The 26,726-nt window shown below is 36.8% G+C and overlaps 3 protein-coding genes across 6 annotated transcripts; 2 read left to right on the top strand and 1 right to left on the bottom strand.

Annotated features, from left to right (window-relative positions):
• The first annotated feature begins 4,910 nt into the window (after positions 1–4,910).
• On the top strand, positions 4,911–6,054 carry LOC129368325 (dickkopf-related protein 3-like). The gene is made up of 3 exons (XM_055043250.1): positions 4,911–5,063; positions 5,170–5,344; positions 5,849–6,054. The coding sequence occupies exons 1-3, from the start codon at positions 4,911–4,913 to the stop codon at positions 6,052–6,054; spliced, it is 534 nt and encodes a 177-aa protein (XP_054899225.1).
• Positions 6,055–9,193: 3,139 nt separating this feature from the next.
• On the top strand, positions 9,194–10,774 carry tectb (tectorin beta). Its single transcript, XM_055042899.1, has 5 exons — positions 9,194–9,318; positions 9,442–9,517; positions 9,909–10,099; positions 10,178–10,329; positions 10,436–10,774. The coding sequence occupies exons 2-5, from the start codon at positions 9,451–9,453 to the stop codon at positions 10,605–10,607; spliced, it is 582 nt and encodes a 193-aa protein (XP_054898874.1). The 5' UTR covers positions 9,194–9,318; positions 9,442–9,450; the 3' UTR covers positions 10,608–10,774.
• A 2-nt stretch (positions 10,775–10,776) lies between these two features.
• Positions 10,777–26,225, bottom strand: gucy2g (guanylate cyclase 2g). 4 transcript variants are annotated; one of them, XM_055042875.1, is made up of 22 exons: positions 25,848–26,225; positions 24,376–24,724; positions 23,770–23,879; positions 22,766–22,948; positions 22,534–22,678; positions 22,148–22,283; positions 21,876–21,979; positions 21,605–21,771; positions 21,345–21,485; positions 21,023–21,106; positions 20,659–20,763; positions 20,495–20,566; positions 20,141–20,309; positions 19,905–20,060; positions 18,424–18,601; positions 17,603–17,743; positions 17,312–17,504; positions 16,460–16,634; positions 15,581–15,679; positions 14,734–14,825; positions 14,542–14,649; positions 10,777–11,203 (listed from the first exon to the last, which is right to left on the bottom strand). In XM_055042875.1, the coding sequence occupies exons 1-22, from the start codon at positions 26,190–26,192 to the stop codon at positions 11,108–11,110; spliced, it is 3,348 nt and encodes a 1,115-aa protein (XP_054898850.1). In that variant the 5' UTR covers positions 26,193–26,225; the 3' UTR covers positions 10,777–11,107. The 4 variants fall into 4 exon arrangements, with proteins under 4 accessions (XP_054898850.1, XP_054898849.1, XP_054898848.1 ...); XM_055042873.1 differs by lacking the exon at positions 10,777–11,203 and adding an exon at positions 13,084–13,266 and having other exon boundaries at positions 25,848–26,209; XM_055042874.1 differs by lacking the exons at positions 14,542–14,649; positions 14,734–14,825; positions 15,581–15,679 and having other exon boundaries at positions 11,114–11,203; positions 25,848–26,209.
• Positions 26,226–26,726: the final 501 nt, after the last annotated feature.

Here is a 26,726-nt window from a genome sequence, read left to right as displayed (position 1 = left end):
GAGCTGTTCCACAAGCTGTTGAATGGCAAGGTGTTGTTGTCTCCCCAACCCCATTATTATAAACCCTGACAGATTTAGTTAAACACATTTAGCTAAATCAACTTACTGCATTTTAAGCAAAGTGTGTTTGGGGAAACAAATGTTTTCATCATGGAAAATTGGCCCTAATGTGTGTTTATACCACAGATCTGTTTGTTCAATCCAAATGTGGAAATGAACCCTTGCGGAATTGGTTTGAAGTGTACATTTATTTGGAAAATATAACATACACTTCATAACAGCAAGAAAGCCTGGGTTGTTTGTACTGATTTGGATCGAGATGACAGCGTCGTTCAAAGGATGGCAAGAGCTCAGAGAATTTCAGTTGATAGTTGGGAAAAACAACTAATTTGCCTTCGGTGTGTAGAATCTGGCACTGGGATTTAACGATGATTAGAAAAATATGATCATAAGACTTGACTGAACATTAATGGTGGGATTCCCTGGTTGCTTTGAGACTTATGATGCTTAGGAAAGAATCCCCCCCCCCCCTAATTCTAAACTCATGCTGTTTTTGAAGTCAGCAGAGCTTACAGGAAATTTCTTGGGAAACAGTTAGAGCGATAGATTTGATGACTCATTTCCAGGGACCCTTGTCTCCAGTTCAGCTAATAGCGTCTTCTTTGTTCGACCTGTCAAGAAACAGATCTGTTTCTCATTATCGATGAACTCAAACTTGTCAGTGTTTTTCCATTTTGAAAGGTTAGAAAATATTATTTAAACTCTACAAGAAACTCGATTTAAACAGCTGACACCAAAATAATACTTATTGTGAGGTTCAACAAACCAGTTAGTTTCTTTTAGCATTATCTTGCAGTAAGTAGCCAGTAGAATATGCTTCTATGCTGTTTATTCGGACCATTCCTGACCATCTGAATGGTGCAGTTGCAATTGAGACTTGTATGACCAGGCAGCAGTTTTCCATACTGTCTTTGCTAAATGCTTGACACTGTGTGAACACTAGACTTAGTTTTCTGTTCTCACTGGGCAAGAGTCGCGACTGGTGTGGTCTTCTTGCTACTGTAGACCATCAGCTTCAAGATTAGACATGTGTGTTAAGAGATGATATTCTACATATGTCTTACATTATTGCATTGCAAACAGCTTTAACTTTGATTTATTCTCACACTTATTTTGGGGGGAATCTCAGTGCCCATATGGAACTTGTTTATTGTAGTTTTTGTGTATTTCGATCAAGTGTGAGCCATAGAGACAAGACTGGTTATAATTTAGCTAATTCTCTAACTAAATAATTAGTATTCAATGTTTTCATCCATTGTAGTTTTGAATTTACATGGTCTGAGTGTCAGACGGGACATATCAGACAGGAACATTTAGTATCTCACCTTCAGTTCTTATACTAATGCCTCAGCTGGCTGCCTGTTCTTTTATTATGTGCACAACAGCAATGATTGCTATATGCAAATCTGTGTGAGGCAAGATAACACACTTATCTAAAGTACATTGTTGTATTTACTTAAATTGTAAAGATAATGGGAGCATAAGCTGAGTGTTTTTGATGGATAAGAACCACAATGTAATTAACATCATCTATACTTATGTTCTTACAAACTTACATTTTTGTTGAAAGTCACTATTTAGAAGAAGAAACGTAGCTTTATTACTGGATTCCAGAACGGAAAAGGGTCTCCAATCAGTGGTCAATATTTCCTCTCAGTGTTAATGACTCTGCTAATGATGCCTGTGAATGTAAAAACTGTCAGAATCAACATTGCTGTCAGTGTCGCATTTAGGACTGAAAGAAACAATGGCTGAGCTGAAGCCTCTTCATTGTAATGGACCTTTGCCCCCTGTGGACAGCTCTCAGCAACTTACAATTACCATTAAGATGCTATGAGACTGGGAAAGAGTTGAGGCCCAGTGTCATCCCACTTTACTCTTAACCGTAACAAGAACTAGTTTTGCCTTGCACAACTGATTTGTGTGGCATTTGCAAAATACCTCACAAATGTTTTGCCTACTCCAACTTTCTTCACATAAATTTCATTTTATAAGGAGCAAAACTCCAAAAAGGAAGACTAAAACCAGACAAACCACTGGACCTTATAACTGTTTTCACTCGGGTCGTACACATTAGCTGTAAGTTGTATGTCTGTGAATAGGGGCTCAAAGGGATCCAACATTGTATCACCCTGGTTATTGTTCGTTTTTTTATGTCCTTCAAGGGGGAAATGATACATTTCCTCTGAATAAGCTTCTGTGAACATTCATCTCCAGATGACATTTTTATATTCAGTTCTCGGATTTATTTATTTATTATTTTTTTTGATGAATTTTACTTCCCGCATATCCGTTGTTTTCTGTTTGGAGTGTTTCTTTAGCCAACCAGTGGGAAACCAAAGAAGAAATATGATATTTATGACATCACACTGCAATGGATCTGTTGCTGCTACTAGAAGAAAAGAAGAAAGTATACTACATCCTGGCAATGTAGTATACTCTGGCACAGTGTTCATGTATGTTAAGTATTGCGACAAAGAGTTGATTCAAAGACTTTGAAAACATGTGCATAATCCACAAGAACAGAGAAGTTAGTTATTTTGCTCAAGGCTGCAAGGACAACAACAAAGTTCTTCTTGATGGTCAGGAAATTTTACTCTAAACAAGCATCAAAATGCAGACTTCCCAGGAATTCCCACACTGCAGCACTTAATGTTTCTCAGACACCACACAAGAAAAATTTTCTGCCCAGAACATGAATCAATAACAAGCCACAAGAGCTTGTTCCCAAACCATGGCTGCAAGAAGTGATGCAAATTTCTTGTTACCCTGGAAAAGAGAACAGATTTCTCTGTTGCTGTGAAGTATACGCTGGGATTTAATCATTTTGCCACGTTGCGCTTTAGAATATTCCCCCTGACAGAAGTTTCTGGGACTCACCAGCAGCTGCAGCTGAAGCAAAAGATGGAGCTCTACTTCAACACATTGTTCATGTTTAATCTTTGTGAACTTAAAGAAAAGAGTGACTTCCTCGTAAGTAAAGAAAAAAAGAAAACACAGAAAGTAAAGATGTTACCCTTGAAAATGTCCTCTATATTTTGGCACTTAAATATATTATTCTCAAAAAAGCACTTAGCTTTTATAGTTTACTGATGCAGCAATTTTAGCTCCAGGAAGAGCTCAACACAGTACTACATTAAAGAGATGCAAAACACTCCAAAATTGGACAAATCATTTTCTCAGTAAAAGTCACCCTAAACTACCCTAAAATAAGTTTAGTGCACTCCAAAAGCCTCCATATTCATCATCTCAATCAGGTGAGCACTTCTGACATGTAATTTCTGTAACTGGTCCAAAATGGGCTCGATAAATAAAATATAAATAAAATATTGCCCACTGTTGCTCTGACTGATAGTCAGGGTTTTAGGAATATAAAAGCTTTCAGTGATTTATTATTATTATTATTTTAATTTTCAGATCCTTTTGTAAAGCGTTAACCCCATGCAGAGTAAAGGATTATATTGGCTGAACAAACCCTGCGGCCATTGTTTGCAGCTCTGGATTTACGATGACACGCTAGCTGTCAATTGTAGGCCCAGAATCAATTGTAAATATTATGTAAAGTTATAAAATCACAGTTTGATGTTAAGCCAGGGGCCCTGTGTGTTAAAACAGCACAGGAATTGAAGGGATTCTCTAAAAAAAAAAGTATAAAATGCTTGGAACTTCCATTTTACTCTCCCCAATGTTAACGGGCTGTCCTTTCATTTGCCAAATGGGACAAACTCCAAATGAAGCCTGTTCTGCTGTAGCAGAATTTGCATGTGAAATGAAAACAGCAACATTCAAATTACATTGTCATGCACCAGTGCAGCTGTTCAAATTGGGTTCCCCTTTAAGACCTAGGTTCATATTTATCACGATCTCCAAACAGGCACAATATTCAGTATCAGAAAATATTAGAAGTTACTGTTGTTGAGGTTAACTGAGTGGACTTAACTGTTAATGTTTTAGAAAATTGGGGGAGAAATAAGAAAATGAATTATGTGGATGATATTTTCAAACACAAAATCATTTGTTTAGAAAAAGCTACTTTGTCAGAGACTCCAATCACCTTTCTCCAAATGTGATTGGAGAAAGGTTTTCACTTTACTTTTGTAGTGATCATTACTGATATATAGTGTTTCTTGAAAGATTACAGTTAGTGTCTGTGGCTCTGCTCTTCTGGGAGAAAAATGCATAGGAATAAATATTGGTTTTCATTAGTATTCACAGCTTTCCTGCCTGTGAGAACTAATGGCTGATGGTAATTACTCTTAATGAGATCACGGGGTTGTCTGCTGGGTGTGTTTCTGCAAATTGCTCCCAGCAAGGGATCTGAAGCAGGATAGGGTTGGGGGGTAAAGGTAGGGGCCCGGAGCTGTTTGCTTAGCGTTTTGGGGTCAGGACCTTTAGTGGCAGCACTTGTCACTCGGTGAGCAGTGAAACATGTCATGCATTTGTCGTCTTTTGTCCTCCTTGTTTGTTTGTCTAGCTGAGATAACCACACAGAGGTGGTGCTTGTCTTGGCAGCATTGTCAAAAACTCTTGTCAAAGCCCCATCTCCCCTCATTTGCTGCTTTGCTACTTGTCATTTGGCCAGTATTTTCTGTCTGCAGGGGGTAGCTCAGGCAATAAGTTAATCCATTAAAAACTAATTGTCTCCTCCTACCCTGTTGCTTGGACAAACAGCGTAGTGAGGGGGAAGTTGAGCTTTGTCGGCCTATAAAGGTTGTACGGGTAGAGAAGCTGGCAAGTGTCACTGCATGGATCACCTCAGTCGTTTCTGAGAAAAAGCCGGTGCCTTCTTGAAGTTTCTCTTTTCCCAATTCCGAGGCAGCCTGTATAACTTATCTTTTTGCATCTTTGGGATGTTGGGGGAAATGAATCTGGTTCTCCTGTTTGTGTGTTTCTCCGGTACTGACGCCAGTATTTGGGCCTGGATGCTCAACATGCCTCACGGCCCTCCCAAAGACGGAGCTAAACCTCTTGGAGAGAACTCTCCTGTGGCCAAAGCACTCACAGTAAGAGTTTCTAACCTTTGTTTTAACGCGTTGTTGTGTAAAAGTACTCAGTTACACATCTTGAACAGGAATTTTTAAGAACTTCATTTTTTGTGTGTGTGTGCAGACTGAGTGCGACAGCGACAGAACTTGTGGACGCGGTTTCTCGTGTGATCGTCACTTCGGTCTTTGTGTGCCTTTACGTGGAGAGGGTCAGTACTGTAGGAGGGATACTCAGTGTGTCCGTGGACTCCTCTGCATGTTTGGCGAGTGTCATCGCAGCATTCCCAATGGACAAGAGGGTAAGGATATGAACATAAAATCAAATCTCAAAGCCTTTTCAAGGAAAGTATGGGGTTCGTTTTCAGTATTTTCCAGGTCTGGATAAGTAGGTTCTTTCTTTTTCCTTTCCTTTTTTATGTCCTTCCATCATCCCTTTTCTTTGTGTTCTTTCCTTCATTCCGTCCTTTTTCTTTCATTCTTCGCATCCTCCTTTCTTTCCATGCAGCCTTTTTCTCATTATTTCCTTTCTTCCTTCCTTACTTCTATATTTTCCACATTTCCTTCTCTCTTTTTGTCTTTCCTTCTATATGTCCTTTTATCTTATCTTCTTTACGTGTTCCCTTTTTTAAAGTTTTTTCAGTCAAGCGTCATATTTAAACCGGTAAAAATGTCTGTAGTGAACTTTGGTATTTCAAATTTTGAGAAGAACATAAAGCCCTATAAACCCTGCAAAATGTAATCTCCAAACATTTTGAAAAAAGCGCAGCCAACCTGCTGTCTAATTCCTTTGTTTTCTGAATCAGGCTCCAGGTGCAAATCTGACAGAGACTGTGGGCCTTTGATGTGTTGCGCTCGACATCATGGCGAGATGGTGTGCAAGAAGCGCCTGGCTCGCCATGAGAGTTGTTATGTTCCTGATGGTGGCCTGGCGTTCAGCATCAACCAGATCTGCCCGTGCGAGGAAGGTCTGCTGTGTCGGGAAAACAGCAGGCAGAACCGCAGAGAGTGAGTACTCCCATTTAAACTGAAGTGGTTCCCCTAACAGACAACGAATCACATGGAAAGTCGTAAAATGAAATAAAATTTAAAAAAATAAAAATTCTCAAAGCTCAAGGGTTTATTTATCCATATTTAAAAATCCACTTAAACATTAGCAGAAAAGTACTGTCTTTACTCTTCTTACAATGTTCTTTGAATTTTATTTCATTTATTTTGGAAGAAAATATTGGATGATCAAAACATAACTTAATGTTTCTCATCTTTCAGGAAGGACTTTACTTACCAACCAGAAGGGACAAGATGGACCTGCCAAGGGCCCAAACCTTAACACAAGACCTCAAGATTAAATCTATTTATTATGTAAATATGATGTACAGAATAAATGTTTGTATTTCCATATTCTGTTTTGAAAGATTCTGATAGATTAATGTAGTGAATATCTATAAAAGCACTACTTTGCTCATGTAGCTGGTTTGAACAAGGCTTCAGTCTCATAAAATACCTTCTTTGCGTATTTAGTGATGTTTTCAATGAAAAATAAAAGTGTGGTATGTATTTGTAATCAGACCCCTGATTAAATATTTTGTAGAAACACTTTTATATTCTGTGTTGACTCTTATTTGGGTATGTCTCTACCAGCCTGACACATCTGCGGACTCAAAATGTTGCCCACTATTCTCTGCAAGAAAAGACATGAACAGTTACTTTGTCTCCTTTCTAAGCACAATTCTTGTCGCACGTTTTTGGATCCCCTGGTTCAGTTGCATAACGCGGAGGAATCCAGCAACTCTCAATTGTTAGCATCAACAGGTGCTTGAAACACTAGCTGTCCCTTTGCGCTCTCTGATAGATCCGTATCTTCTTCAGTCAAACCTTTACCATTCCCCCAGTCGCTCCATTTAGATGCTAATTGTCTGTAGCTGGACTCTTTCAGATAAAAGGTTACTGAGTGCAGTTTTTCTGTGAGCAACTTTGGTGTCTTCTCATTGTTCAGAGTTTATAAAAATGGTAAAGAGACTTTGATATTGAGGCAAGAAAATGCATTAAATCTTAGAAGTGAAAGTCTGGTGCAAATAACAGGTATCTAGTGGCTTAACAAATGTAACTGAGAAACAATGAAAAAGAGCCATTCTAAGACATAAGCCAATGTTACTAATTATTAGTTGGAATGACTAATAAGAAAACCATAAGACAGCTAGTCTATAGCATAAAAACAAGCCAATAAGGAAGCAGATTTCACACACACACACACACACACACACACACACGCGCCCACACACACACACACACCACACACACACACACACACACACACACACACACACACACACACACACACACACACACACACACACACACACACAAGAAAGCCAGGCCAAACAAAAGTGATATCTAATGGCACAAGACTGAGGAACCTGATATTAGTCAGTGCTACAAACCCAGAGGCCTATCAGCTGAACTCTAGAACACTGCTCTCTGTGTATGCCTCACCATATCTGAGCCACCATCACATTTTAGAGTATCTTTACGTGTCTGTTTGATCCACTGTGGGATTAATAAGAGACTACACTATTCAATATGCAACTTTATGGGTTCTCATGTGATGGAGGCCAAAAGGACCCAGATGTCGAACCCTCTCGGCATGTTTCTCTTTTTAACAATCTCATAAAGTGGTGCTGGTAAAACTAAATAGGCTGTTAAGGGTTTAAGTGTGTCATAAAAAAAAAAAAAAAAAATCATTGTGTATTTAGAATTGAATGGTATCGCCTTCAATTAAGTACTAGTTCTGTTTGGACACATGCAGGTCATGCAATCAGATTTATTGGACTATTTTTCTAATTTCTTCCATGTTCCATCAAAATAAATGGCAGACAAAACTAGTTTAAGCACATGCAAAGTGTTGATTCCAGATGATGATTTCAAACTTTTTATATTTTTGTTTTTGAGCCCCTCCAATGACCTGGCTTTGGTTCTTTGTATTATTATTATTATTATTATTTATTATTATTATTATTATTATTATTATTATTGTTATTTTATTTTGCTGTGTATCCAAAGTTAGCTTAAGTTTGAAGTCTGGATATTCTTCCTCAAAATTAATGGTTCCATCAATTATGATGCAGTTATTCAGGTCCTGAAGCAGCAAAACAGGCCCACCCTGTCATTACCTGCAGGGCTTTAGATGTTATTCTTTTGTGGATTATTCCTGGATTTGCTCTTGGAGTTGTTTGGGTAGGCCAGTGACTCTTGCAAGTTTTTACTTGAGTTCCATGTTAACTTCACCTGTGGATGTTGGCTATCACTGTTTGATGGCATTCCAACACTAAGAGACGGCTTCCCAAGATAGCTGATAGATGTCAGTATTTCCTGACTTTCAGTTTCTTTGGGCTCAGCTATAATGTGCTGCTTTTTGAGATCTTGTCTTGTTATCAGAAAGGTTCTGTTTTGGACAATTTCTCAATTTGACATGGTGGCATAGCCAGTTGATAGATTTATGGAGGGCTAATTTTTCGTTAAACTGAACCACCCTTTCGTTTTAACATGGATTAACGTTATCTGATATTGAAACTGTTTGACAGGAAACATCATTTGTAACAACGAAGTAAAAACAGAATAAATGTAGGGAGCAAAAACATTTTCAGTTCTCTGTCGTATACAGATAAGACAGTTGCGCCTCATGTAATGACCTATTAAACACCAAAAATTAGAAGTTTGCATGCAAAATTGTATAAAAAAGAACATTTCTTATAAAACATTGAAAATAAACCGCTAAAGTATCAGGAAAGTTTCAGATGTTGAGATAACTTTTATTGAGTTCATAAAGTTTTATTTATTTATTTTTTTTTGTGTGAATATTGATATAATATTAAGTTTTTACAGAATGTGACTTCCCTTCGAAAACGTCACACTTTGAGTCTTTTCCATCCCACCCTTTATTGTCAGCCTTTAATTCAAAACCTCTCAGTGACCATTGTATAAACCTTGGATGTTTCTTTTCACCAATCTGCAGAATAGGTAACACTAATGGTCATTTAAGAGTCTTCAGTCTAAGGAGCACAGAGGGCTTTTGTGAAAAGCTTCACAATGGACCTCTTAAACCAGTCATGCCAGTGGGAAAATTGGAGACAGGAGAATGATTGAAAGCCGTTTACCCTTATCTACCACAGTATAAAATGCCTCCTGGAGTTGACTCAGAGCTAGTTTACAGACAGCCTGCAAAAGAGATATGGTGATTCTCTGACATTCAGCGGGCTAAAGGTGTTAGCTTTGTAAGGTGAGACACAATTTCTTTTTTTCTTTTTTTTTACAGACTTTATCTTATCCCAAAATGTTTCGTTTTTTTTTTTTCTTTCTTTTTTTTTTCTTCTTTTTACAAATTCTCAATTTTCCTTTGCAGCATCTCACCATGGCTTCATTTGTTGCACTGTTACTGAGTTTACCTGTTGCACTGACATGCGCGCCACAAAAAGCAGGTAAAGACCAGATTTGTCAAAAGGCTAATATACGCTTTCACTTTCTTATTAGACTCAACCAGAACTGCTGAAAATTCCTAAAATTGAAAATGATCCTTATATTTATTTATTTATTTTTTTTTGCAAATCATTTAAGTCCAAAATATGAAATAATTCAAGATTGATTTTAATAGTAAAAATAGCTTTTTTTGCCTTTCGTCTTTAGTTAAGTGTTGAAGTCAGACTAAAAAAAATTAAAGAAATAAAACTCTTGTCAAGAAACTGAGAAAAAGCCATCTTTTTTTTAAAGTTATTTTTTGATAGATTAACTTTTTAAGTGGAAAATTAGCTCATTATAAAAGTTGTTACAAAATGCCTGGTACATTTGAAGTCTGTTTGATTTGTATTTCAGACTATGTTGTAGTCTCCTGTTTTCCTAACGCCATCATCGCCAATGTGCCAGAGTGTCCTTATGGCTGGGAGATAGACCAGCTGTCCCTCGGTGGAGTGTGTTACACTGGAATACACAGCCCAGGGTACTACCGCTTCATTATACCAGATCTAACACCGAGAAACCATTCGTACTGTGGCACACAATCTGAGGTACGGACATGCAGAAGAAGAAAAGCAATGTCGATGATAAGCTCATCCAACGCTTTTCCTGGTGTTCTTTCCCTTCAGTATATGCCAGGCAAAGATGCGAAGTACATCTTCTACAACTCCATCGTATCCAACGATACTTCGCTGACAGTCAGAAACCAGCCGGTCAACTACACCTTCAGTTGTGTGTACCGAGCCGCCTACCTGGTTAATAACGCAGTGTTCAGTCAAAGGTAAGCACCAGCTCAAGACACCATTCAACCAAAAATACTCTGAAGCATCTGTGCATGCTGACACAATGACTTGTAGTGTTTTTACTAAACCCTCTGCTTTTTCTAGAGTTGCTACAGTTTATGTCAACAATGGGAGTTTAGGGACTTTTAGATCACAGTTGTCTATGAACGTGTTCACGGTGAGTTGCTGCATTATAGCTTCAGTTCCTCTCCTGGACGACACTTCTGAAATTCACTACAAAAATGTCTTTCTGGAAGCACATGTTTTGTGGGCATGAGTTTTTATTTTCTTTCATTTAAAATGACTGCATGATGAAAAGGGCACCGAAAATCCTGTATTTCATAGAACTCTAAGTTCCTGTATGCTAAGGACGCTCCCTACGTGATCGACACCTCTGAGATTGGCTCTGAAGTTTTTATCGGTATTGAAGCAAAAGGTCTAAGTAATAGGTATACAGGCATTTTCTTTAATGATTAAACTTGAAATAACATATAATCACAATACCAAATGCTGAATCCAACTGTATTAAACCACCAGGTTCAAAGTTGTTATCAACAACTGCTGGGCGACTCCAACTCCTTACTCAACAGACAGAAAGAGGTGGAGTCTTATTATCAACAGGTGAATACACATTTAGTGTCTGTCGATAAGAATCCATTCCTTGAATGTTATTTGTTTGTGTAATAACCTCTACATTTTTGTTTTCTGCCAGCTGTCCTGCTGACTACACGGTGACCATTTTCGATAACGCCAAAGATAGCCGCTCCACGTTTAAGTTCAACTCGTTCCGCTTCCAGCGACTGGAGAAGGTGTCCACTGTGTGGCTCCACTGTGAGGTCCACATCTGTGATGCAGAGAGGCTGGTCTGTCAGCCTGTGAGTACATTACACATATGTAATCACAAACATGAAAAGACTTCAATGGTCTTCAAACATATCTTAATGAACAGGTTTATTCGCATTGCACATTTCAGCAACAAGGCCGATCAAATTGATTTACGTCATAAAAACGCAAAATTCAACAACTGAAATATTGCATTTTTTCAAGTTAGTATTTGATTTATTGAGGTACAAAAGAAACTCTAAACAGGTGAGTTTTTAGTCATCATGTAGATTAAATGGAACTCATTAACATTGTCAAAAGTTAATATTGTTGCTTTTCTCTGAAGAGTCCGTGCTCTAAGAGGTCCCTGTCATCAGAAATAGAACCGAGTGGAGGGATCCTCACCACTGAGTTTCAGATTAAAGGTATCATACATTCTTTTATATGATGTTTCAGTAAGTTGGGTTGTTCTATCATATGTTTACATAATAGAATAACCACACTAAAACTGAAATAAAACTGAAATTAAATAAAATAGCTAATATTTTACACACTATTGTCTTGATTTCTTAACAGCCAGCGAGTCTTCTAATAATGGGCACACAACAGGTAAACACAGGAAGTAACAAAACCTGGCTGAATTGTGTTTGAACAGTGACATTCTGGTCTATCATTCTTTTTTTTTTCCTTTTTTTTTAGAATGAAACTTTTGAATTTCAACAAAGATTAATTGATGTATTTTATTTTTCTGTTCTACATTATGTTTAAATATTGTCTTATAAAAGTGGGTTGAAAGGGGAAGAAATCTACTGGTAAATATGTTGTGAAAAATGTTCATTGTTTCTTAGTTTGTCTGTAATAGTTTTTTTTTTTCTGTGTCTCTTCAGGGACCTCTCTTCTCATCCTACTTATGGTCACAATGAACATTTTCTTTGATTTAGTAAACACATCGGAAATATAAAACAATAAATATCTGTTGAGTATACAATATATGTTCAGTCACAAAGCGAAGTGTCACCCCAAGACTCAGGGAGCGTATGAATACATTCCCCAGTTAAAGGACTGATTTGCATTTAGTATGTCTAGAAAGACTTTTTTTTTTAAAAAATATACGTGTACTTTTATTTCCAATAAAGATAATTAAAAATGTTTTTCTGTTTTCTTGAAAGCAAAAAACCCCCAAAAAGTTTATTGTTGGTATTTCCTTTTTATAGGTAAATAATTACAGTTCAGGAACAAGAATACAACCAAATCAAGAAGAACATAAATGAGGTAGCAGAAGTGCTGATGCATTAGAGAAAAACAAAATAAACATAATTCATTTTAGTCATAAAAAGTTTAATCTAGAGGAGATAAATGTTTTATTACACATGTATTTCACAATAGTATATCTTTCTGAGGTATGTTTTCATGCTTTTTATTTCTGCAACATGAAGCCAAACTGTCAAAACTTCACAAATGTTCAGATCAGCACAGGACTTTCTGTCATTTATGAGATGGTCGCTTCATTATCTGCACTTTAAGCTGAGAACAAAGAGAGGCTATCTTTCTGTCACAGTGGACATTAATTTAAACAGCTGATTTTTGCAGTCGACTCAAAAATATCTGCATGTTTCTTACTGAATTAGAAGAATCAATATCCTGTGAGTTGAAATTAGGTATGTACCCATATGACAATTTGAGTCTGTATTGATATCGGCCAATTTACAATAGTTACCAATATAATTTACATTTCACTAGCCTGTCGAAACTATGATTAAAAAAAATTTGAAACAGCAACAAGATAGGAATATTTTTACTTATTAGACCAACATGTAAAAATGAAATGTCTTACATCACCACCTATAGCAATGTTGTTGGTGATACATTCCCTTGTAAAAAAGTAAGTATCTGTCGACAAGAGCCTCAGCTCTTTCTACTGTTGAAGAGGTCATCAACGATGTCGTCATTCTTGCAACAAGTACATGGAATAAAATCACTTCGTGAAACAGTGTGTGAGACAGAGAACACCATCCTGCCTCTTCTTACAACACCTAAACATGCACTGTGGTCATCGATGATTTGCACCGGATTAATTGGGACTTTGCAACTGCAGATCTCATCACTTCTTGTTTCTTTGGAAGGGAGAAGTAACAAAGAGATAAAAGAGCAAAGCATTCAGGAGACTATGCATGCTGGGCAGATGTTGCCATGCAAAAAATTTTATTCCGGTTCAACTTTTTTACAGTATTTTGGAGTACCACCACAAATATCAGTGTTTATTGAAATACATTGAAATTTGTGGGTGTACTCTGACATGCTCTAGGATCTCATGGGATAAACCAAATACATGCTATGCATATTTGTAAAGCACATTTTCATCTATGTGTTAAATTTTTCCACAACCTTATCTCTGACCTGTCTGCTGTGTTCCTTGATCTTTTTTATATATTGTTTTCTAATAGACCTCTGAGGCCTTCCCAGAACATCTGGATTTATGCTAAGATCACATTACCCACATGTCGACTCTATTATTCTAAGACGGTAACTTCTCAAGGGTATCAAACCAAAGTGGGTGGAATACAAATGCAAAAACCCCTTGCAGATTTTTATTTTATTAAAAAAATTAAAATTAAACCATCTATCCTTTCTTTCCTCTTTACGGTTATTTGATCATTTATGTTCGTTTATCACATAAAATCCCAGAAGTTTCTGGTTGCAATATAATAACATGTGGGAGAGGTCAGGAGTGTGAAAACTTGTGCATGGCACCATAGACAGACTTTCACGCAATATTAAGGAGACATTTCAAAATAAATGACAGAAAATATTCAAAACCTTTTTTTAACTGAAAACCATCCAAAGGCAATTCCTTAACTCTGCATGTGGCATAGAAAATTGCAACTAAAATGGATCTGATGGAAAAGAATAGAAATAAATTGCAAAATCATTATCAAGTCTCTGTGTTATTTAAAATACATTTGGAAACATTATAATATTGTTATAATGTTCTGATGTTGTATTTGCCCTCTTCACCTGTCTGTCATATTATGGCATAAAATGCTCGGAATCAGTTTTTTTTTTTTTTTTTTTTACATAAAAAGGATTGTTTGGAATTGTGCAGAGTTGTGGATATGTCCTCATGTCTTTGCATGTCAGAGGTGGGAATTAGTAAGAAAATAAGCTCTTATTTGGACCAATTGCTCTTAAAATGTGTCTGCATTTGAAAGCGGTGCAGCAAGTCATAGATCCTAAAGCATGAGAAGTGGATGATTAAAAAGTGCAGGAAACCCGGATTCTATTTAAATGCTTTTTTTTAACAATTTAAGTTGAATTTGTGTTGTAAATTGAATCATTAAAAAACGAAAATAAGGAACTGTTTAATACTCAATGTTTTTCTTTCAACCTACCTCCATTTGCACCTTGAGACTGTCACCCTGTAGTGAGCCGAGGGAATTCAAAGTAGGATTAAATCCAGCTTTGTTCAGCAGCCAATAGGTCTTCTGTACTCCCTTTCCCTGACAGAAAATTGTATTCTGTTCATAAAGTAAGCAACGCACATCTCAAAAAAAAAAGAATAAAAAAAAATGTTGACAAGCCACCTTCATTTCGATGTCCCCTCTTTCTTTCAACTCAAAGGATCCAGCTTGAACAAGAATGTCAGCGGTGGACTGAGATATGTGAATCCTTAGTGCTGTATGCAATAAAAAGAATGGCTTTGGTTACTAAACCATCACTAAATGAAATAGTAACAGGAATACATCTGAATGTCATCAAATTAGAATTTATACTCATTAAAGAATAAATGTCTGTAACATCAAACCAATAACTTTGTCTAGTGTCATCAGGTCTTTTGAATTTTATTATTGTCTGGTAACAGATGTTAATGTTAGCTTATTAGCAGCTGATTGGATGACTTTTCTTTAAACTTTTATCAATATCTTTGAAATAATAGCACTACAAACGAACAAGATCTTGGGTTTTGTTACCAAGATTTAAGTTGGAGTGAGAGTCAGAAGCTTTTTTCTAATGGCAAAATCTAGAAAGTTTGACTTTATTCATACTTTGTAGTCGTGGAATGTATTAATTGTTGTGCAACACTTCAAAGTGGATGTGTTATCTTACTCAATAAATTTGAGGTAAACAGTAAGTCTATGTCTTAATGTCAATGCAATGATATTAAGAGTTTTACTAGTGTTTTTTGCCACTAGTGGAAACATTTCCCTTTCTTTTAAAGAACCATCTTGTAAATAAAATTCACATAGACAGTTTGCTAACACATGTACGAAATTGCAGCTGACTCAAATTCTTCCATTTTTGCCAGATTTGATTTCACTCCCTCTCAGAAACTGCTAGAGCATCTCCATTACAAAAAGTATTACAATAAATTACCGTTCCCTCATCTGTGGAATAGGATTGTGTGTAACTTTTGCAGAAGTCTTAACTCACGTAGGCTGTTACTCTCCATGCGAGAGGCTGTGTTTACTGTATCACCAAAGAGGCAGTAGCGAGGCATAGTGGTACCCACCACTCCAGCAACCACTGGACCTACATGAACCAGTTGAGTACAGATGGACAGTTCAAGAAATGTTTGTGTGGAAATAAATCATGTTATTTCACACTAGCTCTAAACGTTAGTCAAACATTCGCAATAATGAACTCAAATCAGTCATTTTTTTGTGTTGGGATTCTTCCTAAATATCAGTTTACATTGACAAATGTCAAACAGTTGCAACAGTTGCTGCACTGTCATTTAACAAAGCATACAAACACAATAGATACATTGCAAAAAGTCTCATTTTCTTTTTATGAGTTTTTACAAATCAGGATCAGAACGTTAGGATTGCTTATATGTACTGTATTTATCCCATTTGGTCTGATACCCCTAATTAAGATCCAGAGCAACCACTTTTCTTCAGAAGTCATTTAATAAGTAAACAGTGTCCACCTGCATTTAATTTAATCCCAGTGTGAGTCAAAATGTTTAGTGAAGGCCTCTGAGATTTGTTAGAGATCATTAGTTGTGGGGAAGCTCAAAGCAGACTAATAAAACACGCAAAGCTTTTGTTATCATAGTTCAATCACTGTTCTATACATTGCCTTGATTCAAATTTATTAATCGGGCAAGCAGAGTATTAATCAGGCTGAATGTAGATGCACAACACACATGCATTTTTATTTGCAAATGTTTAAAAACTGTGGGTCATTTTCACATAGAAGATATTGCAGGTTGTGATGGTCACATAAAACTTATTTGACAAGAGACTAAAAAAATATATATATATATAAAAGCTAAATGGAGGTGTTTCTGTTGATGCAGTCTGTTACCAGAGTGTATGCCAATCCGAATTGCCAGGATCTCATCTGGCTTGTGAGGGATTCTGAAGACCTGGATGGCACCCAGGAAATGTAGAGCCATCATGGATATTTCCAAAGCATGCTTGGTGCCATTGCTGATGGGAAGGCCACTTGCTACCATGTAAGCATCGCCAATGGTTTCCACCTGATAAAATCGCACAGATGATAGTTGTTGCAGGAAAGATTTTGGAAAGTGTGCTCTTTCAAAATCTTTGTTTTGGAATGTTTGTTCCAAATTTACTTCTTCTTGATTTTTATTAGCAGTTGGAAAATAACTGACATGAAATAAATAAATAAATAAATGTGATCTATTATGCAAATTACGGTGCTTAAAAAATATTATAATATGGCTATGTTATTATGATTCTTAATTAACTTGTTTGTCTGAATCTGGTCATTCCTGCAACAAAACAAAATTACAGGTCCAATTGTCTCACCTTTCCCACACTCACATTTCTCTGTCTGGTGTTTCCCTATTAAAAGTAATGCGCTTTTCAGTTTAATGTGCCCAAGTCTGAGTCATAAAATAATCGTCTCTTCTCTCCTGTTCCTTTCTGTTCTTCTCATTTCTCCAATTTTCCTTTGGATTTTATAAACCACCTTTCATTTCTTCCACCCATAACAGTGGCCAACTCTGTAATTTTTTTTGTTTGTTTGTTTCATTGTACCCTTGACTTGTACTAAACCTTACAACAGTATCAACCAATGCCCAATCAATTTTATTATTTTAAATTAAATCCTCTTTTGTAGCTTTCCAGTACATATTATGGTCAAGAAACTGGATACTATGCTAAGCAACCATTCATAGTGAATTGTTCTTACTTTGTAGACATCGTACATCTTGATGATGTCATCAAACAGGCTGTAGAGCTCGTTGAGGAAAGTTACCACCTCCATTGCTGAGCTGGAGGAACACATGGAGGTGAAGCCCACAATATCTGAGAAGAAAATGGTCACCATGTCATAGCTCTGTGGCTCCACTGACTTTCCTGCCATCAGCTGGTCTGCAATGTATCTAAAGGCAAAAAGACATGGTAAGGCTAAGAGTCCAGATTAGAAAAAAAAAAAAACATTAATATAAAAGGATTAGACGTGTGTGTGTGTATGTGATACTTAGGTAACATGCTGGAGAGAAGCTTGTCTGCTCTGGCTTTCTCTGCTGTTAGCTGATTGGTCCGTTCCTCCACTACTTCCTCAAGGTGATTTGCATACTTCTCCAACTTGTCCACCATGTTATCGAGGATATTCGCATGACTACAAAAGATAAAATGATGATGATCTGCTTTCTCATTGAAAAACGTTTTTGTTTCTTTTTTTGGAAGGTAATTCTTATGTTATTGTGGCCGATGCCTATATTTGGACATGATGATGCTAAAAGTTTAAATGTATCTCTAGCATTTTGAAGGGTTTGTGTCAAAACTGACAGCTATTTAGTACTTTAATAATTTAAAGTCATTCTATCAGAAATCTAACCCCTGAGTTTGATGCTGCTATGTATTATTTATTTGCTATGTATGCATTCGTTCACAATGTTTAGGAGGTTTTACTCAGATCCTGATGTTTTCTTTTCTATCAAGTTTTGTATTTACATATTGTTAATTTGAATCCTGTGGCTGTAAACAGGTTTTCAATGATAAAACCTGTTTTACTATTTATCCCTGAATATTAGGGATGTTATTTATCCAATCATTTCACCATGTTAATGCACCTTATTAATATTTTTTTCTTATACAGATTTGTTTATTTCCAAATTCAATTATACAGCCAACCATGTCACCATAAATGTCAAAAAAGTTCTAAAGTTACTTTTTTACACGATAAACACCTGCTAGTTAATCAGGGGTGTGTAGACTTTCTGTATCCTCCGTTTGTATCAGATATTATCAAAACTATACTATGGATTTTGCTGAAAAAAAAAAAATGTGGCAACATACCTCTCTGGACTTATGTCCTTCAGTCTCCTGCGTATAGACCCAAAAGGTGGCCGGTGGTCAGGGTTTTCGCTCCAACAGGCTTTGAGCAAGGCATTGACCTTCTCATCACACAGCTGGTCGCACAGCATTGGTCTGAGAGGTTCCCCTTGGAAAGGCGTCCGCAACTGCATTATAATATCTTGGAACATGCAAGTTTACAGCACGTTTATTTTAAGAAATAATAATAAAAACAAGAATAATTCAAAATTTTTTGTTGTTTCAATATCCTACAAAATACAAGTTTATTGTCTCAGTAATTTCTAAATAAGGTGCAAAATTTGATGATAAAAGTGGGCTCCCGAAGGACAAACAGGTGAAAAAAATTACACTATAACATAAGCCCATTAAAGTGGATTTTTCATAGTGCCCCACCTTTGAATTGCTTTTCCACAACAGGACAATTTTCTAGTAAATTGTTTAATTTTCTTGGGCCATCATTATTACTTGCCTTTCCACTTCAGTGAAAAATGTTACAAGGATAAATATTTTCCCCAATAAAGTTCCTGTTGTTTATTCACCAGAAACTTTTAGACAGAGACAGGAAGAATGGTGAACGTGTCAAATTAGTTAATTTTTCTTTTTTTTTCTTTTTTAAAAAATTTGTCTCATCTCTTTGGCTTTTATTTATTAGATAGCTTTAAATATTTCAAACATTTTGTGATTTGGATGTGTTTTAATTCATTTCACAGTACCACTGTGACATGATCCGAGCTTCTCTAAAAGCATCTCTCCCATTAACTGAGCGAGACAATGGGACACTGTGGACACTGTTATATTTAAAATGGCGGCAAGTCCTTAACAGTAAAAACCCTCACCAAATGTCAAAACGTTTCAGAAGGTTACTTGTGTGATCTGAACCTGTAAGCTTTACAAAAACAGCCTGACATGGGAAAGGCCCTTGTAATTTTGCACTTGTAACCTGTTTGTTTCAGCATGTCAGCCGTCTGTTCTTAGAAGTAACTTGTGTGTTGCGAGAAAGTACCCTCTAGGATTCAAAACAGAACTCTTATTTTATTGTGTACACAAAGTTTATCTCGAGAAAAGTTATCTATTAAATCTTAAAAATGAATCTGTAAGCTTTGAAAAGTAGGATGTGAACCCTAAAATGTAACCTGTATCTTCCAAATGGCACTCTTGTTAAATTTGTGGGGAAGTGATTAGTTACTACGTTCTGTGAAAATTCAGTGTAATAAAGAACCCAGTAAAACATTTAAGTTCTTCAAAATACTCAGTTGATTCTGAGTCAACTGAATCAACTGAGTATTGATTCAGTTGACTCAGCACTCAGTTGATTCCATATTGAGTCTGAACCAGTTACTTCATACAGTAACTGGTTAGCCATACGAAGTAATCTCTACGTTGCAAAAACAAGCTGTAAGTTTTATTATGCATTGCATTTGATATTGTACAAAACAAAACAAAACAAACAAACAAAAACTAACCTTTTGGGTCCAGGTTAATGTCTTGGTATGGACCTCCTTTAGAGTTATACATGAGCTCCCACATAATGATTGCAAAGCTGAAGACGTCTCCTTTGGGTGTCCCATTACATGGAAGTCCGATTTGTCTGAGGAGCTCGGGGGCTGTCCAGTACAGATCTGAGACAAACTCATATATCCTCATGTGCAATAGCATGCTCTTTCATCATATCATAAATTTGATTTCAGGTCAGCTTTACCTTCATAATCAGGATTTTCCGTTGGACCGAGCTTGTTTTTCCCTCCATATTTAAACTCCCATAATCCAAAACCAGAGAGCTTGATTTGTAGTCTGCTGTCCACCAGACATGTACTGGGCTTCAGATTTCCATGAAATTTAAGGGTGCTGTTGTGAATGAAGTCCATTCCCTGAATTACAAACACATGTCAATGGTAAAATTAAAAATAGAATAAAATAATAACAGTCAAACATAATATAACTGAATAACAAAATAGATTTTTTTTTTATGACAAAGATGTAAATACTGCTCGGTATTAGCAATATAATACAAAGCTTGCTGCACTTTAGAACCTTCAATAATAAACATACTTACATTGACAATGTCATATGCAAATGAAAGCTTAAACATCCATTCCAAATCAACATCTGAAGAGCCAAAAATGTCCTTTAGAAACAGAATAAAATGATGTCAGAGGATTTTCTTTATTTTGCTTCTAAACTTAGAGCGAATTGAAGAAATTGAGATTTTCTTCTTACCTTGAGGCTGCCTTTCTTGCAGTATTGAATGACTAGACAGATGTTCGGTGGCTCAATGCACACGCCAAAGAACTGGACCAGGTTTTCATGTTTCATTTCCTTCATCTATCTTAAAATATTAAAATGGTTAGGCACACAGTAGCTGTAATTTTGTAGTTTTCTAACATATTTTTTTGAAAGAAGACAGATATGTAAACTTACGTTCTGTCTTGTTTGTAAAAGTAAAATTGTTACATATGTAAGGAATGGCTTACTACAAATTTATCAGTTTATTAATTTATTTCAAATCAATTCACATATTTAGTCTTAATGTACAGAACAATATATATATTTTAAAAATCCAAAAGAACATAAGGAACTTTACCAGATTGAATTCTGCAATCACTGAAGGCTTCTGGAAATTACAGTTTATAGGGTTCTTCATGTACTTGATGGCCACTTGATTTCCCTGTGTTAGCATGAAGAAGTTATATCAATAGACAGACACACACTCCCTTTTTGTGAGATTAAGTACCTTGGAAAAATCTCTCAGAAAATTTCCAAAGTCATTTTGTTTGTAAGAAGCAATCGCAAAGCCAGTTTGTTCAGGAATTACTCAACTTAAGTGGATGATTTTTGCTCGTCTTAGTCAAAGAATTATGTACTTTTTAATGCGCATTTATTTTTCCGACAGAAGAACCTTTCACCTGGTAGAGGCCTATGGTTGTGTAGATGTGCTCTCTGCCAGTTTTGTCCCTGAGGTTATAACTGAGGCTGGAGAATGCGCTCTGACAGCTGCTGCTCCCGCTGCGGCTACCTGTAGAGCTCTGAGATACACCCTGGTTTCCCTGGGGGAGATAATAACAGAAACTGGGCAAAAGTAGACAAGCAAACAATCTGGAAACTGAACAAGAATCAAGGAGACATTCCATCTTTTTTGATTCTTTAACTATTTGAGCGCTCGCACTGAGGGCTCCCTGATGATGGTGATGTCGCTGTAGTTGATTATCCACCAGTTGGAGTCATCCAGTCTCGTCTGGAGCTGAAACTTTTGAAGCATGAGAACCCCAATCCACAAAACTGCCACTACACCAATGAGGGGGAAGGTCACAAGGACAGCCAGCAGGGCAATTTCTGTTGTCTCAGAAAAATGATCACAGTAAATAATATGTACTGAAAAGATCTGATGTACTTATTTATTATTCTTTTATACGTCTCAATTCTGAAGTGCACTTTACCATTGGTCAGCCACTCGCAGAGCTCATCATTAAAACCACATTCGGGAATGTCAGATGGTGGCTTTCCTTTTGGCCAAATAACAGAAGCAAACATAGATGTTGGTCTGCATGAGATGAAATGATTCTGTTACAGACATTATATTGATTTTTACCGCGTCGTAAACAAATCAACACCTTAGAGTTTTCACTTTTCGTCCTGTCACAACCCCTAATGTCAATGTGTTTTCTTTAAATCATGTGTTAATAATAACTTTTTTTCCCTTTTTTTTTACCTGACACTTTTGGTTTGACTTTCAAAATTCAGGATGGGTACAAACATGTTGCCGCCTTCTACACGCTGCAAGTCATAAATAGAGTAGTCCATACATCTCTCCCCCTCTTCATCAAAGTGAACCAGTCCAGAGGCTCCTGCAAATTAAAAAGCCATCACACAGTATTTGTGTTAGATTATGTTACTACTACTTGTTCTGCTTTCTTTCCACAGATGGTGAGTTTTTGCTCCCAAGAGTTGAAGAGTTTTGTGACCATTAAAATCCTGTGAAAGACTGTAGACAGTTATTATCACACGGGGAGGGAAAATCCACTGTGAAATAAAACCTTTGGTAAAACAGTGCAGTGAAATATTTAGTTTGTGATTGTGAGCAGAATTTATAGTTACCATGAAATCGAATTTTATCTCTGATTTTTAGTTTCTCCAGAAGCTGTCGGCCGTCATGAGGATCTTTTCCTTCTTTTAGAACTTCCTTCAGTCCTATCACATACAGAAGTACGGCATCATGGAGATAGGCTGAGTAGGGGCTAACCTGAGATTCAAAGTAAAATAAAATGTTGTCACATTTGATTGGTCACATTGTCCTTTAGGATTTTTGCTAACTCGGTTTACAGCACACCTCATTTTCAGACGACAGGTTACTCCAAAAAGGATGTCCTTTCAGTCTTTGAAAAACCTGACTGAAGAAATCATAGTACTCATATCCTTCATATGACTTCTGACCAATAACGAATGTCATGTCAAAAGCTTTGGTTTCATCCTGCTTCACTCTGCTGCTCAGGGCAGTTTTCCACCAGTTATCCTGTTCAGGAGAAAACAGTAAGAAACACAGAACATGAGTTGGAGATGGGATCTCATTTACTTTGATTAATACTACACCAATATTTATTAATGGCATTAAAATACTTCATAACTTCGGGAAAAAATGTGGACAACATGTTACCCCTACCAGTCTGTCTTGGATAAGATTAAATCTGAGCTGCTCTCACTGAGCCAGGTTCTGCTGGAGGTTTCCCCCTCGTAAATTAATCTGAATTTACGAGGGGTATGATGAATGTCTGGAGTGTTAAAACAGTGATTAACTACTGTAGCTACATGTTCTTTTCTGAAAGAAAACGTAAGATGGTGCAATCAGTTGGTTTTCCTTAGATAGAAAACTGCTTAGAAATTGAAATAATAAAACTTAATTTGAGTCTCTTGTGTCGTTGCTTTAAGACCTAACATATAGATACAAATAAACACGATCAAAGAGAGCTTGTTTATATGCATCTGTTTCCAGATATAAATTGAATTTTTGAATTTATTTGTTAGTTTTCACTGTACAAACAAACTTTAAATAAGTGTGATCCAGCATGCTTTGATGGAAAGTCTAATTCATTCAGGTATGCAATGTGTACTGTTTAAATTGTGAACATGATGTTACCACAATGGGTGAACAGATAAAATGCAGAAATAAAAACACGATATTACTGTCAATTTGATTTCCATGATAAGCTGAACTTAGAGAATCCTTCCACCGTTTCTCTTTTACCCGGTGATATTTTCAAACAAGGCCTGTCTTTGCTCTGCTGTCTGTATGGTTGGATATGTGGCCGTCTGTTGAATTTGTTTTCCTTCACTGACCTCAAAATCCTGCATCAAGAAGAAGACGTAGTCGCCATTCATCAGACCCTGACGCTCAGCCTCCAGCAGCAGGGCCAGGGAGTCCTCTCTGTTTGTTAGCACCACAATAACTAGAGGACAGATTTTGAACAGTTTTATTGTCGAAGAAAAACAACAAATGTAGAGCTGTGTTTGAAAAAAACAAAAGAGTAAGGGTAAAACGAAAATGTAATCGACATGATTTATATCCACTCATCAGTGGTGTGATGATTTTAGATTAATTTGAATTTGTCATTTTCTATGGAGGACTAATTATCCAACATTTGTCCCATGTGTTCGTGTCAATGAATGAATATAAGAGCACAAGTTTTCATATGTTGCCTATTTTTTTTCAAACTGAAACACTAACAATTTTCATACAGGCTCAAGTATGTTAATACAATCATGTGTGTATTTGGACAACTGGTTCCGTCTTCCTATCAGAAATGGCAGAGTTGATTTAGGTAGTTGGTTTTTTGCCGGCTTTTAAGCATGGAGTCAGGTTTGCCATTGCCTGACTCCAGCTTCAGTTTGTGAAAATCCACATGTGGTTATAGTTGTGCAAATTTCAGTGATCACCTCCCTTACCTCTGGCGACTGTCGAGATGTACTTGATGTTCTGATAAAGGAGTTCAGGATTACTGGTGTCAAACTTCAGTTCTGCAGTCAATTTGAAATGCCTTCTGAGGGGATTCTCCACCGTTTCCCACAAAGCATCCACTTTGTCCCAGGTGTTCGTCTTCAACCCCCCTCCAATCATCGCCACGTGACTCCACCCGAAGAACTCCAGGGCCTTCACCAGAACCTCTGCACTCCGTTTAAAAGGAGGCATGATTTTTATATATGAATCATACATTTCACCGTCTTCCAGTTTGGAAGACTGGCTCACATAGCCGAACATGGGGATGTGCCACGTCGAGGCAATGAGACCGGTGACCTGAAACTTTCAAAGTTTAATTAATTCATCGCAGCAGGCTGGGAAATTCTCTAATTAATATCCATTTGTGATGAATCATTTTCTAATTTTGTGCTGAATCCTTCCTTAGACAGAAGGATGCAATCACAATCAAAATTTTATTCAATTAATTCTTAAATGTACTTAGACCTTTTTTGAATCCAGTATTAATGTTGTAACATTTGACATGTAACATGACTGAGTAAACAGAGAAGCCATGTTTTTTTTTTCTTTAATTCTCACTTGAAGTACCTCTGTTCCTCTCTGTGTCCAAGCATTGGCTGAAAGATGATTTGGATTTTTCAATTAATATTTCTTAATATTTCCTGGACAAAGCTGATCTGAACGTAACAGGAAAAAGAAATCCAACCATCCATCCGTTTTCTTACACCCTTATCCCATTGGGGTTAGGAGGAGTGCTGGTGCCAATCTGCAGCTTTCAGCAGGCGAGAGGCGGGAAACACTCTGGACAGGTCGCCAGTCCAGGAAAAAGCGATCCCACCAATAAATAGGACTCAAACAATTGATGAATTCTTTTTTACTGTATAGATTTTTTTGGTTGTTTGAGGATGGTGCAATAAATAATTGGTATTTTAGTGTATTATTATGGAAATTTTACATTTAAACATTCTGTATTTATCGATGCAAATCACATCACTAGATCTCGTGAGCTTTGTATCCATTCAAATGTAGAAAATAGGAATAATAAGACATCATTATCATCTCTGTGTAATTTCCTTATAAACACTTTAGCATATAAAAATATAATTTTAGAAACATCTACTGGGGTTTGATTTTATAGATGACATTAGGGGAAAAAAATAAGGTCACACCTGCAGAATGACCCACATATAGTTTGTTTTTCTTCCTATCTAACTTAACAAGAATGCGTGAAAAAATGTCAAAGAAAATATCTAAAAATAAGCTAAAATTAAGAAACAGAAGCTTTGTTTTTAGATTATCAATGCATCAGAAGGCAAAACATGTTTTTGAGACCTAAACAACTTAAACATATTTCATCCACTTTTCACATTACAAACCTAACCTGAATTCATTTCTTGTCAACCGACAAAGAAAACGAACGTAAATATGATCCGAACCGTACCTCTGCTTCCTCAGGACACGCTGGGCCAAACAGAGCCGTCACGTTTTCTCTCCACACTTGCTGGATGAATCCTCCCAGAGACTCTTTGGGATTGCAGTCAGTGTCCTTGTACACAAAATCCAGACTGTAGTTGCCCAGGAAGGAGGGGTTGTTGTTCACCTTCTCCACGGCTATCTGTATGGCCGAGCCCAGCCGGCGAGCACTGAAGGGGAAGGACGTGTTCCAGGGAGCCTGGAAAGCAATGAGCAGCTTGTGATTTGGAGTACCATTGCTGCTGCTGTTACGGATGATCATGGCGGCAGCGGTTGTAAAAAGTGTGAGGTGGAGCAACAAGACGTGGCTCATGCTGGAGAAAACGAGTACCTGCTCTCATCCTGTCAGTTTCTGGATGAACAAGGCTTAAATACTCAACTACCTTGGTGATGCTGGATAGTTGGGCAGGGAGGAGAAAATGTAAATAGGTGGAGGAGAGTGGGAGGTACAGAGCATTAGGACAGTATTTTGTTGTTGAGAAAAAGACTTGCACTGATTGGTCAGAAAGAGAGGTTGCTATAGAAAGGTTCGATGGATAAAGTACAGAGATGGAAATGTGTGAAAATCTGAAAGGAGCAATGGGAAGATTAATGTAATACAGGTGCATCACAGTAAATTAGGATATAATTTGAAATTAATTTATTTCATTAACTCCATCTAAAATGTGAATATTTTAACCTTTGACCTTTGATTTGAAGAGATGGCCCAGTATTCCTTTTAGAATAATGTATTAATGAAAATACACTATAGAAGGCTAAAGTGCATTTTTAAAAAATTATAAAAGCAGCAGTTATAACCCTTGGTGCTTTCTTCTTTATTTATTGTAAATAATTTTATGTTTTTCTG

This window comes from Poeciliopsis prolifica, unplaced genomic scaffold, assembly GCF_027474105.1.
Source record: "Poeciliopsis prolifica strain line A6 unplaced genomic scaffold, Auburn_PproV2 SCAFFOLD018, whole genome shotgun sequence".
NCBI classification, from domain to species: Eukaryota; Metazoa; Chordata; class Actinopteri; order Cyprinodontiformes; family Poeciliidae; genus Poeciliopsis; species Poeciliopsis prolifica.
This window is presented reverse-complemented; position numbering and strand designations above follow the sequence as displayed.

Excerpts from the sequence above, each read along its gene's own strand:
- LOC129368325 (XM_055043250.1), top strand. The coding sequence starts at position 4,911 with ATGTTGGGGGAAATGAATCTGGTTCTCCTGTTTGTGTGTTTCTCCGGT. Across the intron at positions 5,064-5,169 it reads CTGTGGCCAAAGCACTCACA|ACTGAGTGCGACAGCGACAG; the intron begins GTAAGAGTTTCT and ends GTGTGTGTGCAG. Across the intron at positions 5,345-5,848 it reads CATTCCCAATGGACAAGAGG|GCTCCAGGTGCAAATCTGAC; the intron begins GTAAGGATATGA and ends TTTCTGAATCAG.
- tectb (XM_055042899.1), top strand. The coding sequence starts at position 9,451 with ATGGCTTCATTTGTTGCACTGTTACTGAGTTTACCTGTTGCACTGACA. Across the intron at positions 9,518-9,908 it reads ATGCGCGCCACAAAAAGCAG|ACTATGTTGTAGTCTCCTGT; the intron begins GTAAAGACCAGA and ends TTTGTATTTCAG. Across the intron at positions 10,330-10,435 it reads AACGCAGTGTTCAGTCAAAG|AGTTGCTACAGTTTATGTCA; the intron begins GTAAGCACCAGC and ends TGCTTTTTCTAG.
- gucy2g (XM_055042875.1), bottom strand. The coding sequence starts at position 26,192 with ATGAGCCACGTCTTGTTGCTCCACCTCACACTTTTTACAACCGCTGCC. Across the intron at positions 20,310-20,494 it reads TTGCATATGACATTGTCAAT|GGAATGGACTTCATTCACAA; the intron begins GTAAGTATGTTT and ends TTTGTAATTCAG. Across the intron at positions 14,650-14,733 it reads GAGGGGACATCGAAATGAAG|GGAAAGGGAGTACAGAAGAC; the intron begins GTGGCTTGTCAA and ends ATTTTCTGTCAG.